General features: G+C 41.6%; 1 protein-coding gene across 1 annotated transcript; it reads right to left on the bottom strand.

Moving 5' to 3' along the window:
• Nucleotides 1-18,157: 18,157 nt before the first annotated feature.
• On the bottom strand, nt 18,158-18,752 carry LOC133093573 (ADP-ribosylation factor-like protein 5A). Its single transcript, XM_061193491.1, has one exon. The coding sequence runs from the start codon at nt 18,734-18,736 to the stop codon at nt 18,197-18,199; it is 540 nt and encodes a 179-aa protein (XP_061049474.1). The 5' UTR covers nt 18,737-18,752; the 3' UTR covers nt 18,158-18,196.
• Between the last annotated feature and the right edge of the window lie 103 nt (nt 18,753-18,855).

Here is an 18,855-nt window from a genome sequence, read left to right on the forward strand (position 1 = left end):
AATAAAGTCTCTTACTTTCATGGGCTCTATAGCACAGGCTCAGTAGTTGTGGCGCACGGGCTTAGTTGCTCCGCGGCATGTGGGATCTTCCCGGACCAGGGATCAAACCCGTGTCCCCTGCATTGGCAGGCGGATTCTTAACCGCTGCGCCACCAGGGAAGTCCCACATTTGTTTCTTTGATCTCTGCTCTTCCTGCATATTTATTGAGCAGCTACTATGTGTCAGACCCAGCTAGGTGCTGGAGATAAAATTGAGAAAGATGGTCCCAGCCCTACAGACTGTCAGCAAAGGTCGACACGCCTAACCTCCTTATCTTTGCTCATATAGAATCTCTACTGCCACACCAGCCCCTTGCCCACCATCCCTCACTACTACCTACACATCTGGCATGCCTTCTGTCTCCTCTCCACCAGGTCAATGACAATCCAACCTTGAACACTCCTCCTTAGGATAACACACTTTCCTGATAAATACACAATCTCTGGAGATCTTTCTCTGCTTTCCTTTGGTGTTATATATAGGTTTTAAGTGAAGGTACCCATGAACAGAGTGCCCCTCCCTCAGATACTCTCAGATAAAGGGGAAATACATTACCCTCTGAGTCCAAAAGGGCTCAGAACAGAGATGTGCAAATTGACCTTAAAAACACAGACTGGCTGCCAGTAGCCAGACTGCAGATAACTTGATCAAATGTACTAAATTCTTTAAAGAAAGAAAGCACCATTAGGAGGGGTTGGTTGGCCATGGAGATTAGAAAAAGGACAGCCCCTGAAGCAACTGTTACTGGTGCCCACTCAAACAGCATCCAGGGAAGGGAGTGCCTAGCCAGTGTGCAGGATCAGGAATAACTATTGTAGAGCTGGTCCAGTGGGTCACTCAGATCTGCTGGGACCAAGCCCTCAAATCCCATCCCTTGTTCTGAAGCCATGCTGACCAGATAACCACCAGCTACACTGACCTGCCTCTGGGGAAGAACAGGCTGCTTGAGCTGACGTGCACATCTGGTCCACTGTAGAGTTCTAGTTCTCACTGGAAATTACTAAATGAACATGTACATCAGCCTCTGTGAACATGAGTCAGTCTTCAGTCAAACCTGTAATCCTCCCAAGACTGAGTGTCTGACCCACTGAGGCTGAGGGCAAGACCCTGGACCACTGTAAATCATCAAGGAAAATGGCACCCTGTGGGGCTGAGTGACACACCCACTTCCTCCAAACCCTTAAACCTAACAGCAAATGCTGGTTGGTTGATGCACTATCCTAGGAGGAAGACTTGGAGAAAAATCAGGCTTTACCCTTGCCTGCCAGAGGCCTAAGCACCTCTGTAATTTTATTTATATTTTATCTTTTTAAAAAATTTATTTGTTTTATTTTATTTATTTATTTTTGGCTGCATTGGGTCTTTGTTGCTGCGCACGGGCTTTCTCTAGTTGCGGAGAGCAGGGTCTGCTCTTTGTTGCGGTGCACAGTCTTCTCATTGCGGTGGCTTCTCTTGTTGCGGAGCACGGGCTCTAGGCGCTTGGTCTTCAGTAGTTGTGGCACACAGGCTCAATAGTTGTGGTGCACGGGCTTGTTTGCTCCGCGGCATGTGGGATCCTCCTGGACCAGGGATTGAACCCGTGTGCCCTGCATTGCCAGGTGGATTCTTAACCACTGTGCCACCAGGGAAGTCCCAAAGCACCTCTGTAATTTTAGCTGCCATTGATGTTGCCATTGTTTCCGTAAAACCAAATGATCAAGGCTATGACATTTCACAAGGGAAATCTGGGAAGGACGATTATTTGCACAAACATATTTAGTCACCATCGTATTTGGTGGGAAATATCTTTACTCAGTATTTGTTGTTATTTTCAAAAGCCAGCCTTCCTGAATTCATTTTAAATCTCCAACTTCTGAAACTTCAATAAGAGTCCATCTGCAGAAGTGGACTGTCCACGGAAGTCCCTGTTTCATTGTCATATGGCTCAACTGTGCAGGGGTAGGATAAAGTTGTTTTGTTTTTACGTGAGGGTTTTTGTGACGATTTATCTAAATTTTATTACTTATGTGACCTTGTATGTTTTGTAGAAGTTCATTTAAACTGTGAAGCCTCATTTACTGGAAGAAGAAATATCTATGTGAGTCCATGGGGACTGCCATAGGTCACCTTGAACAATAAAATGGCCTTCTGGGGACAGAGCTCTATGCAGATGAAGAAAGGTATACACTTGTGGCTAGAGGTTAATGATAACTAATGAGTTACTTACATTAAGGTCTCTTCTCATTTAAGAAAGAAGAATCATATTTGGTAATGCAATCATACAAGGGTATCTGTTTTCAGGCACAAAACTGGAAAGAACTGTGAAGATTAAAGGAAACTTTAGAATTTTCTACACTATGTACTATGTTCTAAGAGGAAAAAAATAGTATCAGGTTGAGAAAATTAGCTTAATTCTGTTATCCAGACTGTGTTCACTGGTACGCTTCCTTCCATTTGTTGACTAATTGAATATAAATCCCATTAAAGAGCACTGGATTCATTTTTCATTTGAATGAAAGAAACTCAATTTCCTACCAGAACTGGCTGCAGAGAAGAGCTAATACACCGCTCAACGTGCTCAAAATTTGCAGTTGAAATCCCAGGGGATACCAAGTCTCAGGTGATAGGTGCATGTGTGCACACGCACACACATGTGCGTGCACACACACAAACACACTCACACACAATGAGTTAAAATTTTAAGTATTTTGATTATGAAATAAATTAGTTGTTAGGCCCTTGCTATTTTCTTATTGTGAATTACAAACCCTCTGAACAGGAGAGTCTAATTTCAGAGCTTCCCTCTTTCTTCCTAGCAAGTGGCTCAAGCTTATGAAGGACGTGCTAACGAAATAAACAGTCTAAGGCATGATTGTGAGATTTCAAACAGCTGGATAATTTTGGCCCCCCCCCAAGAAAGGGGGGATTAAGAAACATACCCTAATATTATCTAAATGATAGGACACTATGCTAAGTGAAATAAGTCAGACAGAGAAAGACAAACACTATATGATATCACTTATATGTGGAATCTAAAAAATACAACAAACTAGTGAATATAACAAAAAAGAAGCAGACTTACAGATATAGAGAACAAACTAGTGGTTATCAGCAGGAATAGGGGAGTGGGAGTTAGCAAATATTGGGTGTAAGGTAGGCTACAAGGATGTGTTGTACAACACGGGGAATATAGCCAATATTTTGTAGTAACTGTAAATGGAGTGTAACTTTAAAAAATTGTATATATAAAAAAAAACCCATATCCTAACATAAAAGCCAAAAGTTTGGGATTTTCACTGGAAATATATTTGAAGAGGTAAAATCCTAGTATAAATATTGGTAAACTTGAAATTTAATCTGAAATCAAACCCTTAGGGGTTACACTATCACTTACTACCCTCATGTCATTTAATTTTCTTTTTTTGGTAAGATTTATGTTATAACAAAAGAAAAAAATAGATATGGTTCCTTCATTCGCCCATAAAAGCTAAAGGTACGTCTGTTTTGAAACATTTGTCACAAAAATGTCTGAGTTGGACATGCAATTATCTAAGGCTCTTTCCATATAAAGTCCTCCTGGTTCCCCTCCATTCAAACAGATGAAAGAGTTTCTACTCTACATTGCTTGCTGGGACCTCATGCAACCCCATAGTCCTGTTCTTTGTTTTGCTTCTGGGTGAGTCATCCAAACCAGGATGTCGTTCTTCACTCGGGGAGAAGAATCTCTTGGTATCACGTACAGCAACTTGGTAGCGTGGCAGAATTTAGCTTGGCAGGATAATACATTAGTCTGGACTGTTTCACCCACTGTCCTGGCCCTAATCCATGGGCAAGCTGGGCCTTCTAACCTGAAGGCTGAGTGACGACTTCTGGTCCAAGTCCACAGTGCTCTTCTGAGCCTCCTGACCCCCACGCCATTTGCCCATACTCGGTAGGTCTGGAACTCCTGGGTCTTCAAGGTTTCTCCAGCCTGAACCTTCACTCCCATCACTTCTTGGCCTTCTTGGTGTAGTCCTCTGAAGTCCCTGCCCTCCCTGCTCCCCTTTGTCTCAACCTTCACAAGTAGGATCTTGGGAACCATGCTATCTGTTAGGATGGGGAGACAAGAGAATAGCTGCTTTGGGCTCTGAGGTACTGATAGATGTATCCTTCCTTCCTCCCTCCTCCCCAGAAGAGGAAGAGGGAGTGTTTGGAATTTTATTTAGGCAAGTGAAAATATTACAAAAGCTAGTGAGGCTTTTTGGGTGAACTCTTTGGAGACTTCCTGGCAGAGGATCATGGGAGACTGCTGTTGGATGGGGAGTTTGGGGTGGCGTTTTTGGTTGGTGGCTTAGGTGGGAAGAAGCCAAGATCAGGCTCCTATTAGGTCCTGGGCTTCAGAAATAAAGAGAGCCTCTTGGTTTCCTTCCCGGTGGTTTCATTCACTTACCGAGCCTGGAAGAGGGGCAAGGATCCTGGGAAAAGCCTGGCCCTGGATCTTCCTACGGGTTTTATTTTTCAGGATCTTGAGCTACTACATGTAGTGCTAGGGAGAAAGAAATCCTAAGCAGTATAGGGGAGGAAAATTTTCCTCAACCCCATGGTGGCGTTGGCTGGGACTGAAAATTAAACTGACAAAGGCAGATTAATAGGAGAAAAGCATACAAATGTAGTAATATAAGTTTTACAGGGGACTTCCCTGGTGGTCCACCGGTTAAGGCTCCGTACTTCCAATTCAGGGGTTGCAGGTTTGATCCCTGGTCAGGGAACTAGGACCCCGCGTGCCACACGGCCAAAAGGAAAAAAAAAAAAGTTTTACAGGACACGGGATCCTTCATAAGGAAATAAGGACCCCTAAAACAGTTAGACCTGTATTTTATGGTAGGTTTGATGGAGTGGGCAGTCTTGTACAATATGATTAGTTAAATAGTATGAGGTAATAGTAGTAAACTGGGGGAAGCTTAGCAAGGCCTGTTTGTTAGGATTCTTCTTGGCACCTCTTTGTCTTTGGAGATTAGGTTGCCCCTTTTTTTCCAGACATAAGGAAGACGCCTCTCACGTGAGGGTTTTATGACCTGTTTCAGGGAAGAAGGGCGACAGGGGTTGGGGCAGGGTGGGGAACAAGGTCAGGGTAACCTTCTTGCTTCTGCCGTTTTCTCAGACTCCTTCAGATTAAAATATTCAGTATGCCAAAGTGCCATATTTGGGGGTAGCATGCTCTGAACCCTAACAGCAGTATTGACTTCCACTGCCCAATGGTCTGCAGAATTATCAAATTCTGTCTCTAAATCCCCTTGGCTTTTCCCAGCTCTCAATGGAGTGATCCTCCAAATGAAGTTCCATCAGGCAGTCACTGCCCAGCATTATCCCAAACCACTGTGCCTTCCCTACAATGTCAACCAAGTCTATTGGTTACCCATCTGGCATGCCCCCTACGCTGTGAGTCCAGAACTTCATAAGAACTGTTTCTGTCTCTTTTGCCACAGGCAGAGGGAAAGTTGACCTCTGGTGTGATAGTCCTAAAGCCAGCTCCAGCTGTCTACAACTCCCTCAATTCCTAATCTCCTGAGGGCAGTTTACTTTGGACTTTTCACTTCCATTCAGTATGGGTCATATGGGCCACAGGGCTGCTGGGAAACACTCTGTCAGCAGCCCCCCAAGTTGTCTGCCAGTAGGGCCAAGGAAGGCTGCGGGGTGGGGCCTGTCACTTCACTCCAGCTGTTCTCACTGAGCCTTGGCCATGACAGACTCCCCTCGGAGGAAAGCCCTCTGATCTTCCATCTACAGAAAGCCTGACCTCATGTTTGTGCGGCCCCTTCTGCACCCCTGAAGTTGTCAGCGCACACATGTGAGTCATCTGGGGGCATTCAGTCATGGCAGCTCCTCAGCCCGTTTTCACTGCACTGAGCAGGCAAATTACTTTTACTTTAATTTTAATAGCATTTATGCTTCAGTCCTTTAGATGTATGTGCAACCGTTGAGCCGCCGCAGATATAATAGATACCGCATTCCAATGTGCAAGCTTCCAAAGGCTTTAGCAGAAAAGTGCTTTCAGACTCTTGACTTCTTCCCTGGCATCAAAGGCACATAAAATATTGAAGGCAGTAAAGACAAGAGAGAGGTGGGGAGTGGATTTTTGGAAACGTATTGTTGGTTTGCTGGGTGTCTGATCCCAGCCAAGGGGCAAGAATTGCTCCTATCTCAAACCCAATGCAAGGGGTCTCAGGAGAGCTAGATGGGGGTCTCCACAGTTGGGTCACAGTGATCTGGGGACAACTCTGGCCTGAGAAGTGCCAGTGTTGAGAGGTGGGCTGGCCAACAGCTTTGGTGGTACGCAAAGAAGGGGGGGTTAGGTTGGAGTCAGATGTCACTCACAGACTTTAGCAGACTAAGAACACGTGTTTCCTGTGCACCAAATGTAGGTCACAACATGAGAGAGAGCTGGCATGGGGTCATCTTTGGTCCTATCCCAGAGATCCACCGAGGGGCAAACAGAGCTGAGAGGAGGCGAAGGTGGGGCTGGATGCCTAGGGGCTAATAAATACCCTAGGTCAAGCACGAGTGGAATAGAGTTGAAGTCACCCAGGGCAAGGTAACTGCAAGGTGGCTAATCTATGTTTTCTTTTGGAGGCGGGGGGCCTGGGGGTGGGGAGCAGAGCTCTCTGAAGAACCTACGAAACACTCAAGAAAAGAAGCATTGACTTTAAACCCCTGCCAGACTCAGAAAGCTTGGAGCCAGCAGATAGCACAGCCAGTCAGCTCAGAACTTTCCTGTGACCCTCAGACCCTGGAGCGATCAGAAACCACAGCAGGCAACCTGGAGGAGGGATATCAGCAAGGCAGGAGCAAGAGAAAAGACAAGCACAGCTTCTTCCCCAAACTGAGGCTTCCTGTCAGCAGCTGCTCCTGGGCGGCCACAGGCCCAAGGGGAACAATTTGACTTTAAATCACATTTGAAGTCTTGCATTGTATCCTGGCCTACACATGTTAAATACTGAATCTGAGACTGGGTTTGTGACTTAAAGAATTGGACAGAGAAGTCATAGGACCTGCTTGACTTTTTATATAAGGGCACAGGGAGAAGTAGTGCCACCAGAGAAATCTATAGAGACACGGTAGGCAAAATTAAGTTGCTTTAGGACAGCGTTCCAGAAGTCCCATTTCTTCAGTGTGCCAGTAGCATGCTATGCCTTACTCCATACAGTCAGCATCCATTTATTAAGTTATACCTGGCAGTGGGGAGACAAGGGTGAAAGAGCCAAGGTCTCTGTCCCTGAGGAACTCAGTCTTGTCGGAGGAGTGGATATCATCTCTACAGTGAGATTTAGAGAATTGAGTCACTTCCGGGACTTCCCTGGTGGCGCAGCGGTTAAGAATCCGCCTGCCAATGCAGGGGACACGGATTCGAGCCCTGGTCTGGGAAGATCCCACATGCCGCGGAGCAGCGAAGCCTGTGCGCCACAACTACTGAGCCTGCGCTCTAGAGCCCGCGAGCCACAACTACTGAGCCCACTCGCCACAACTACTGAAGCCTGTGTGCCTAGAGCCCGTGCTCCGCAACAAGAGAAGCCACTGCAATGAGAAGCCCACGCACTGCAACGAAGAGTAGCCCCCGCTCGCCGCAACTAGAGAAAGTCCACGCACATCAACGAAGACCCAAAGCAGCCAAAAATAAATAAATAAAAATAAATAAATTTATATTAAAAAAAACACATTCAGTAATTTAAAAAAAAAAGAGACGAGTCCCTTCCAATTCTATTTAATACTAAAGTTGGATATAATGCCACGAAAGGCCGAATCAAACAAGAATCCCACTCTCTCCAGAGGCTCACTCTCTCCAAGGCTCTAGCCCACCGCACCCTAACTCAGGAAGGGCCCGTCGCGGGATACCGGCTTTGTCATTATCTCTATCCCAGTAGGTATAGAGTTGTATCCCATTGTAGTTTTTATTTTGCGTGTCCTGATAACTAATGATGTTAAACTTTTTTTCCTGTGCTTCTTGGTCTTTGGTATATCTTCTTTTGTGAAGTGTTTGCTTACCCATAATATTTTAAATTAAAAATTATGCTTTGAACAATACTGTCAAAACATCAATGATCACACACAAAAGACAACTGAGAGATCCTTTCCTTAAATCACCCATGCGCTTTTCCTGTTCATGCTGCTTTTAAAGACCCAGATTACAGTGCTTCTTCATCATTTCAAGTTCCATAGATTTCTCTGGTTACTCCTGATGGTCCTTTCTATACGTCTACATTGAATTGACCTGCCTACTAATGAAATAATATTTTATTTTATCAGTGTCACAGATGGGTTGCATACCTATTCTCTTCAAATGGGAAATTTGCACAAAATGGAAGCGCTACAACCTGTTTCAACAAATCTGCTTAATGTTCAGAGATTCTATAGCCAGTTTTTATTTTATTTTTATCTTTAGGGAGGATGAATATAGATGGGATGGAAGGAATTAAGAAAGGCAGGAAATGATTAGAGAAACATTTCCTCAGTTTCAAATTGTCATTTTATGCTCAGGGGGCCTCCTGTTAGTCCTTGGCACTGATTTTGCTATAGGCTTGGGTGCAATTGTTCTTCACTACGCTCTAGAGAAAATGAAACAGCTAAGGGATGGAGGCTAGCTGAGAACTGGGACACGTGTGTTTAGCCAGGCTGCCTGCCAGTGAACAAAAGCCAGGCTGGATCCCTGAAGAGTCCGGGGAAGGGAGCAGGAAAATTAACAGACTATTAGGGAAACACAACCAGCAAGATGGAAGAAATAGAGGGGCTTACCAAGAATTATTTAACGGAGAAGAGAATGAACTATGCAAATCATAGGAACTTGACAGTGTAGCTGAAGTGAGGTGAAATTGTTTTGCTAACGATGTATAGCCAGCTGAGGGTTGGCAAGATTATGCATTCCAAATAGTTACAGATTGACATTTCAGAGGGGAGAGGAGTGTTTATCACAATTTCATGTGACTAAATATAGGGCTAAGAAAATTAAGTGTAAGAAAATGTAAGAAGAATATCAGGAGAGGAAGAAAAGAACTTTCCATGCTGGGTTGGCTCTGGGCTAAACTTCCAAGGGCGCAGTGGCGATGGCTCTGGAATTCAATAGTCCAGGAGTTACACACCTCCTTGGGCCGCTGGCAAGTGGATAGTTTATGACATTTGCCCTGGGCTGTCCCTGGTGACTTAGCAGGGCTAGTGGACCTCTAGTGTTTTGGGCAGCCCAGCATCCAGAGCTTCCTTCAGTGAAACACCCTTCCTCCAAAATGTGCATGCAGTCTGTGGGGCTGCTAATCACGTCTCCTCATGCACACCTCAAGCGGGGTGCGTCCATGTGACCCTACTTCTAGATCAGTTAAACTCCTGGTCACACTTACTGGACACTTGCTATTTGCCAGGAACTATTTTTAGGGCTTCACATATATTAATTCATTTAATCCTCAGAACAACTCCATGAAGCAGGTACACCTTACAGATGAGCAAATGGAGGGAAAGAGAGTTCAGTGACTTGCTGGGGGTCACGCAGCTAGGAAGAAGCAAAGTCAGATTTGAACTTGTGTAGTCTGGTTCTTGTTGGCTGCAGGCGAGAGAGAGGGGGAGAGAGAGAGAGAGAGAGAGAGAGAGAGAGAGAGAGAGAGAGAGAGAGAGAGAGAGAGGGAGAAGTTATTTCAGCTTTTCCAGCCTGTAAAGTAAAAGCAGGCAAGAAAAGAAGGGGTTGGGAGATGTTGAATGAGTCACCTACGATGTCTGCCAAATCTGTCTGGTCAGTATTCTCTTTCTCTCTTTCTCTGTTATGTTTCTTTGTGCATGATTCAAACAGTTCTCCAATGTCAGACTCATTGCTTCACGAACCTTCATCTTTGAGAAGGCTTGCAGTTGATTTCATTGTAGTCTTCCTAGTCACGGGTGTCACCTGAAAATGGCAGATACATTTACAGTTTCTGACAACTGATGACAGACTGACCTCAACCTTTGATTGATGGCTGGTACGGATACTAGACTGTTTTGGGAGGGATGTTTGAGTGAGGGGTGATTTAAAGAAATGGGCAGCTCAAGAGGGTATATTTTATAGTGTAAGATATTTGCTTTCCTACATAACCTGTTATCCCATGTTCTTGTATAATGAGGACTAGGGTCACGAGAACCCCTTGAACATAGCACAGTGTGACCTAACCCTTGATTCCCTCCTCAACTGCCTTAAGGACGCTGTGCAAAGAATATGGGTAACATTAACAATATGACGACAAGAAAAACCTGTAGGTCTGAGACCCACTGAGCTCCCAGGCTCGTGCCTTCCTCTGTGTTCTGTTTCCCCTCTGTCCATGGCTGGGGCTGATGTCCATCAAAGTCCTTCAGTGTCAGCATAGATATGGCTCTTCCTAACCCACCGCTGCTGCATCACAGAACCTGAGCGCTGTCGCAGCTCCACTTCTGACTTACCTGGGGAGCCTCTGGTGTTGATGTTGACAAGAGGTGTCTGTCCAGCTGCTGGTGCTGTCTCTCTAGTGAAGAAGGCCTCCTCTACTAAATGTTTCACAACTCTTTTCTTAAATCCTGAAATAGTGACACTAATCCCTCGGCCCTCCTTCAACTCCCTGAAGATTCTGAGACAATTTCTCTCTGGGTCGACTTGGATGAAATGTGGGTGGGATCAAACAGCATCTCACCCTCTATTAAAAGATAATTAAAATTAAAATCACACCACACATGCCACGTACACACACATAAATCTTATATGTGTGTGTGTGTGTGTGTGTGTGTGTGGCGTGATTTTAATTTTAATTATCATTTATCTATGTATATATATTTTATAGTATATTTAAACATAAATATAATATATAATATTTATACAAATGTATATATACATTGTTAATGTACATATATATGTTAAAGATTTTATTTATTTATTTTTAAAATTTATTTATTTATTTTTGGCTGCGTTGGGTCTTCGTTGCTGTGCACGGGCTTCTCATTGCAGTGGTTTCTCTTGTTGCGGAGCACGGGCTCTAGGCACGCAGGTTTCAGTAGTTGTGGCACGCAGGCTCAGTAGTTGTGGCTCACGGGCTCTAGAGCACAGGCTCAGTAGTTGTGGCACATGGGCTTAGTTGCTCCGTGGCATGTGGGATCTTCCCTTACCAGGGCTCAAACCCGTGTCCCCTGCATTGGCAGGCGGATTCTTAACCACTGCGCCACCAGGGAAGCCCTAAAGATTTTATTTGACTAATTAATCAATTAAGGAAACAGGTAAACATTGTAATTTGAAGAAGAGACATATTTATAAATCAGAAATACTGAAATGAATGTGTAAATGGAAGCAAACTGATTTTTCCACAGGGGCTAAGGAAATCAATTGGACCTCTACCAGACAGGACAGAATTCTCACATCTATGTGAATCATCTTGCATTGCTATCAATTACTTACAACTGAAAAAGTTGTAAAATAGCTCAAAGGCAATGAAAGATTAGAATCACATAACCTGAGGGCTGTCCTCTAGACAATGCCTACTTCTCCAGTAAAGCACCTCCACAGCATCTCTTTTCCTTAGGCACCATTTACATGGGGGTAGCTTAAATGCCAGGGTTTCTGGGATTAATATTAACTCCAACGCTTCTTTTTCCTTGTTTCTCTCAGGGTTATTTGGTCCTTATGTAAACAGGGCTCCTGGAGGCCTGCACGGCCTGCCAGGGTTCCAGTATGGGGTGGAGAAGTCAGGCCTCCTCTGGGACCCTCCCCTTGTCATAATGACAAATGCTTCATTTGTATTGCTGTAAGGGGCAGGGGTGGGAGAGGGGAGGTTGAAGCTCGAAGATTGGTATGGGGAAGTTGCAGGAAAGACAGGATAGGATCAAGTTGTGAAGTGCCTTCTGTGCTGTGCTAAGGATTTCAATCTTGACCTCAAAGGCAATGGAGAACAACCACAGCCATTTTTTAAATTATTATTATTTTTTATTTTTTAATAGATCTTCACTGGAGTATAATTCCACAAGATGAGACATGCCATCTCTGCATTTCACCTCCCCCCTCCTATCTCCTGACACATCTTCAGTTTCCTTACTGTGGTGTGTCTTTCATACCCCCTCCGGTTATCTAAGGGCAATCCAGCCCTGGTCACCTCACTGACCTATTCAAAAGACTGTGGTTGTATATATGCATTCACCACAGCGAGGAAACTGAAGATGTGTCAGGAGATAGGAGGGGGAGGTGAAATGCAGAGATGGCATGTCTCATCTTGTGTAATTGTCTTGAATAAATGACTTTTAGAGAATTTTCTGCCCATCACAAAGAGACACCTTTCACTCTTCTCCTTAAAATGTCTCCAGACTGTCCCGCTATCACTTCCTGGCTCCTTGGGGCTTTCTTTCTCCAATAGCTGCTAAGCTAGGAGAACATTCAGCCACCAACCTTTGTCCAACACCGACTCACTCATGTCTGCACTGCTTAACACCTTGGAACCACCCATAAGGAGGGCACAGCAGCAATGACTGCATTTTATGGAGGAGAAGCAGCCTTGTGGAGGGCTTGACTGAATGGCCTAGGGTCACCCAGCTGGTAAGTTGTCTGGCCCGAGTTGGAAGCCAGGTCTCTGGAACTGTGCCTGCTCTTGCTGGGTACCACACAGCCTCCCTTACATTCTGGTCCCAAGTCTCCTCTTCTATTCATAGAAAAATGGGAGCAGGTGGATGTTACATGGGATAGTCATCATTTTCTCTCTCAATTCTAAAATTCCAGGCAGCTTTTCTAGTTTTATTTGCAATTCCACAGAGACATTTAGCAGGTTTGTAAGTTGCATCCTAGCTCACTCATTTTAGAAAATGAATTTTTATATTCACTCTCAAGCTGGTCATCTGTTTTTTTCAGAAGCTGCTGTCTCCCAAGGTGCAGAATCTGAAATGACAATCAGCATCTTAAGAGAGATGAAGGTGAAGAATAGACTAAAAAAGGAATAATTGTTCTGTTGGTCATTTGGCCAAGGAGTAAGACAAGTATCAATTATAAATAACTTTTAACTTATTGAGTTGACTTTTCTCTTATAAGCAAGATAAAACTCAAATTGAAGATGGCTAGAAAGAAGATAAATTTTAATTTCCAGAAAGGCCCCTTCAGCCATCGCACAGGTAACAGAGGGGTTCCCAGCTAGTTATCTCTGGCTCTTGATGATATTAGCTGCAATTAGAGATCCTCCGAAAGCCTCAAAAAATGGCCTTTTTAAAAGTTCATTTTATCAAGTGGGAGTGTCTTGTATTCTCTGGGGTCCTGTTGAAACTTTTATAATTAACTGACATGACAAGATAAAGATACTAACTCAGATGGCTTCCGTTTTTCCTTTTGCCTTGTTTTACCAGGAGAATTTTATTCTTCCATAGTGTGTGAGTAAAAAACCAGAAGTTTGGGCATCTGGGAAGACAGCCAAGAAATGTCACCCCGTGAAAAAACAAAAACCATGGGAATAAAAATGATGACATTAACTAACTTCTGAGGAAATAACACATTTAAGTGATGTTGGGTAAGTGAGAAGCATTAGACCAGAGCAAGACTCCTCAAAGTGAATTGTAAATAGAAACCTACTAGAAAGAAAGAGTTCCATGGCCAAATAATTTCTGCAAATACTAATTTAAATCTTGTTGAAACACATTCTTTATTGTAGCACTTCTCAGAACTGTTAATATGTTAATGTACATGGTGAAGAGAAGCTATAGTGGTAGGTATTTGCCAAATATGTTTTATCACAGAATCCTTTTTTTTTTTTTTTTTGGTAAAGAAACCTACTTTAGCAAACTCCATACTAGAATGTTTTTTTTTTTACCATAGAAAACATGTATAATTTATTAGATGGACTTAAAAATCAACACAAATCAGTTTTAGGCACTTGTTGAGTACAGACGATGGGAATTTTCTACCAAAGAACACAATATCTAGCAGGCAAGACCATAAAGATTCAAACTTTAGTTTTCAGAACAATACACAAGGGCTAGACATTCGATAAGAAATATTGCATAATGAATCCAACTGTATCCTGTTACAATTTCTTCACAATCCCACACACGATTTTAGGATTTAATAGAAGCAGTCACTTTTTAGCATCCAAGGTTTTTAAATTCTCTCTTTCTTTCCTTTACTCCACCATTCTGGTCTTAAAATTATCGTACATTCTTTGAGGGAGCATGATATAGAAGTTTTATTTTTTGTATAAGTGGAACTTTAAAAAAGTATTGTCTATATTATGTCTGCATCTATAGTGTCAATACATGGTGATTGTTAATTTTGATGTTTTTTAAAGTCCATTTCAACAGGTTTATTTTGTAAAGATAGGCTTCTCATTACTAATTCCTTTAGACAGCTAATGTTTATCTTTGTCCTTTAAGTAAACATGAGGGAAAAAAATGGAATGTGGTCTACGGTTTTAAGGATGTGGGGATGTCTTCAGATTAAACACTACATATGAATATGGTTTGGCGTCTTTTATTCCTCAGAACGTAACTCATGTTTGGTAATGGGAAGATAATACACATATAACTTAATCCCTTTCACGTCTAACTAGTAGCTCAAGGAGCTGGCAGTCTAGGTAGTTCACTTATCTTTCTGAATCTACCTTTCAGTGCGAGAAGCTAAAATTAAGAAGTATTAAAATGTTAAATAGGGTATAATTTAAAGGACTCTACTGCTGGTATGTATTTATGTGCTGTGCACACAGCAAGCCAGTCTTGTGAGGTACTCAACAACTCTGATAATACTCTCTAATGAGCAAAGTGCAAATCAATGAATCAAGCCAGTGGCGGATAGCAAAGAACCAGAGAACCAACTTAGAAACTAGTAGTTTGGAGAACAGTGGATATGGGTAAAGTCTAGAATATCTCCAGGACCAAGATAACGTATCTTCGTTGATGGGCAATGAAGATACAGGAGAGCAGGGGATGATGGCTGAGCTATGGGAAAGCCAATCCTAAAGCAAGAAGTTCCAGATTATATTTGGACAGTGGGAGGGTTCAAAGTTAAGTCATGCAAAGAAACCTTGTCTGTACGCAGCCTTGAAAGATGGATTGATTCCAGGATACGACTGGGTAACTGAGAGAAGATGACTCCAAAGTCCACAGATAATCTGGGATGTGCTACTACCCCCTATATACAAAGTAGAACACACTACAGATATATTCCCAAAAATGCCTGCAGAGAAAACTAGAAAGCCGTCTACAGTTTTTCTATGTGCACTAATATAAACAAATTTCGAGGTTGTCTGTACTGTATGTGGTTGCTGTAGTCACAGCAAGAGATGTAAAGTGCCTGTGAGAGGGGACAACAGAATCCCATTTCTAGACATCTTAATACTATACACTCAGACAGAAAAGAAAAGAACATCTCAGGGACTTCCGGCCCTTCCTCAGTGCCCTGCACTTCTCTGTGATCTCACTGTCACTACCTACTAGGCACTTCTTGAAGACCAGAAAACAGAAACTCTTTTCTATTCCATGCCACGCTTCTAAAATCACTTTACCTGCATTAAAAATGCCAGACAGCAGTGCTGAAGCACTTTTTTATTCTTAAGGCAAAATGTCATATTCCCTACTCACTTTCCCCTGCCTCCCAAACTACCTGCCTTCAATGTATTCTTTGCCCATCCATGAGGGCCAAAGAAGATAGAACTGAAAAATTTCAAACAAGAATCCTTATTAGACTGTGTAAGATATACTTCCTAAATGCAATATGACAAAATTAAACATATTTAAATGCGTATAGCAATATGGTTACTTTTACCAAGATATTAAGAGAAGTTACACAACTTTCAAAATTAGTATCAAACATAGGATATTTAAATCCAGCCACACGTACAGAGGTATGAAGCTTTGTTCTTTTCAAAGCTGAGCATAATAACCCTAAATAAAATGTTTGTTTACACCCAAAAGTAGCATATTAAAAAACCAAAGGCATTGCCCTTTGCTTAATTCCACTTAAAAACAACTACATATAAATCACCAATATGACTATTCATGAGGCTCTCCATGTTTTTTGGAAGTAATACTGTTACAATGATTTCGATGTATTTTCGTACACAAATTAAAAAAATTTTTCCCATTGTAATTTTGGTTTTATGCACAAGTATAAAGGTACCACCTTTTTTCTAATGCTTGGCCAGGAGGGTAGAATATAACAAAAGAAGCATGTTTCATAAATGTGGTAAAAGATTTCATGCATTCTCATGATGCTATGTCAATCACTAAACCAACCGTAACAACGTAGTACATGCTTTAAACATCCAATTAAGAATAAATTTTGGCTAACACCTTGATGACAAGGGAACGTGCTGGTATATTGTTGAACTGATGTGGCAGCAATTCAAGGGACTAAACCATGGTTATTCCAATTAAAAGACAAAAAGGATAAAAGGTGTGGATTTGCTGGGCTACTTTACAGAATATTTGTCTCTGATGACACTGCAACATCTACAAAATAGATTTGGGTTTTTAATATACAAGCAATTTCTTACAGTGATTTGAAAAAGTATGAGGACATATGAACAAATAAAGCTTGGTAATTTAAGATTTACTTTTGTAAAAACAAGTTGACAAATATTAAAATGTTATGCTTGCATTTTGAACAGTATAATATAAATATAAAACACAAAACATCTAATTTTAAACACTGATTTCCCATGCCTGACTTGGATTTATATAACGAGCATTTTATATTTTATAGAAAGGAACTTTCAAAGTTTTGTCAATACTTATAGTATGTACTATTATTTCTCATCAAAATCTTTGAAATCTAAAAGGTTGGTATTAAAAGTAGTTTTTTTTTTTTCTTGAATATTCTAAAACATGCCAGTTTGGGATTAGTCACCAGATTTTCAGGGCATGAAAGATATACCAACAGAGTACCCAAGAATATGTTTTAACACATTTAGGATGTTTGTTTACATTTATAACAGAAATACCTTAGACTTTCAGATGCTGGAAAAAAAAAACAAACTAGCAAACATAAAAGGTTTTGGGGCCAAGTTACTTCTTAGTAAAAATAATACATTATGTTGATCAATATTTAAACCAAATTCTTAAAAGCATTAAAAAGGATTCGTATTTTGTAATTGTCAAACAATGCATTCATGTGGTTTAAGATGATAGAGGAAAACTTACAGACACACAAAAAAACCCTCAAACTATTCCAACTCCTAAGTTAAGAAATAAGAAATTTTCAAATTAAGAAATTATCTTTGTTGCTCAGAAAATATGCTTTACTTTTCATCTCAAATTGACTTTTAAATGCTTGACATACAATTTACTATCTAAGAAGACTGTAGCTAAATTATTTGATAATATTTATAGTGTGATACTTCTCTGGGTAGACATATTTCACGCAACAGTTTCCAATTAATGCTGAAAAAAATCACTTGATAATTTTAATCACAATTAACGATTGATTGAAAATAGATTAACAATTTACTCAGTAAATTTAGATGGCATGAGGTCCAGTAAAGGAGCAATCTGGTGACTGCTCAATGCACAATTCTGCCCATTAGTAATACTAAGTCAAGAATATGACAGATATTTCACTCAGCTGGACTACATGTTTCCATGTATGTGATTTGGTCAACAAAAAATTAGGTACACAATGTCAAGCTTTTTCCTTTCTTTTTTTTTCTTTCTTAAGAGCAGCTCAATGATTTGGGGGTTGGTTAGTATGATACGGAGAACATAGGGGAAGTACAAAATGGCACTTACCACCAATGCCAGTACTCATCTCATTATGGTTATAACTAAGGATATTATTAATTTTTGTGTTATTTCCTTTTTTTAAGAACATAAATCAAAGCCATTAACTCGAATTTGAGGTATATACACAATACCTACACAACCCCATGCAAAATACTTTTGATAATAAAGCTCTTAAAGTTAAAAATATCCTCCTCTCCCTTTGCACTTACCACAGGCTACACAATGTCCTGAGAGGATTCTTTATGAGGAAAATGTCCATCACAGCTTTAAGACCTTGCTTTGGAAGGAACTAATGAGAAAGCAGATGGAAAGGTGAGACTTCATCTTTGTTTTCAAATAAGTGGTCTTAATTTTTCCTCTTATAGAAAAAGTTTAACTGTTTAAATCAGTTTATTATAAATATATCTAAACCATTAATTTTTGCAGGTTTCAGGTAAAGTCCAGCACTTCATTTATACAAAGTCTATGAGAATAGGTCAGTAGAGATCATCTAATCTTAAATCGTGACATCATCCATTCAAGTCCTTGGCATAATCCCTCGCCAGTAAGAGCGCAGCATGCCTGGACATGCCACTGGTGATATTTAATAGAAGTTAGTTTCAAAAACTGGGAGATTTCTGCTACAGTCATGCATTCTTTAACATCTTGCTTATTAGCAAAGATCAGCAATCCAGCTTTCCTTAGGTCCTCACGGGCTAACATTTTATAGAGTTCTTCTCTAGTTACAGAAATCCTTTCTCTGTCTGTACTGTCCACAACAACTATTACAAACTCTGTGTTAGTATAGTAAGTGTTCCACGAAGAACGAAGAGATTCTTGGCCACCAATATCCCACATTAGAAAACGTGTATTATTAATCGCTATCTCTTCTACATTACTTCCTGTTGTTGGGGACGTATGTACAACTTCATTCATAGAACATTGGTAAAGGATGGCAGTTTTTCCCGCACTATCCAGCCCAACAATGATAACTTTGTGCTCCTGCTGATTGCACAGTCTCCATATCCTGGTGAAGAGAATTCCCATTCTCGGGCAGCGGACCCCCCTCCAGCCACCCCGGCCGCCTGGCTTCCCCCAGCTCAGGCTCAAGGGGAGGAGAGAGACGCGCCGGAGCCTCCGTCTCGGCCGCCGCTGCTCCCGCGATG

Source organism: Eubalaena glacialis, chromosome 6, assembly GCF_028564815.1.
Source record: "Eubalaena glacialis isolate mEubGla1 chromosome 6, mEubGla1.1.hap2.+ XY, whole genome shotgun sequence".
Taxonomy (NCBI): Eukaryota; Metazoa; Chordata; class Mammalia; order Artiodactyla; family Balaenidae; genus Eubalaena; species Eubalaena glacialis.

Excerpts from the sequence above, each read along its gene's own strand:
- LOC133093573 (XM_061193491.1), bottom strand. The coding sequence starts at position 18,736 with ATGGGAATTCTCTTCACCAGGATATGGAGACTGTGCAATCAGCAGGAG.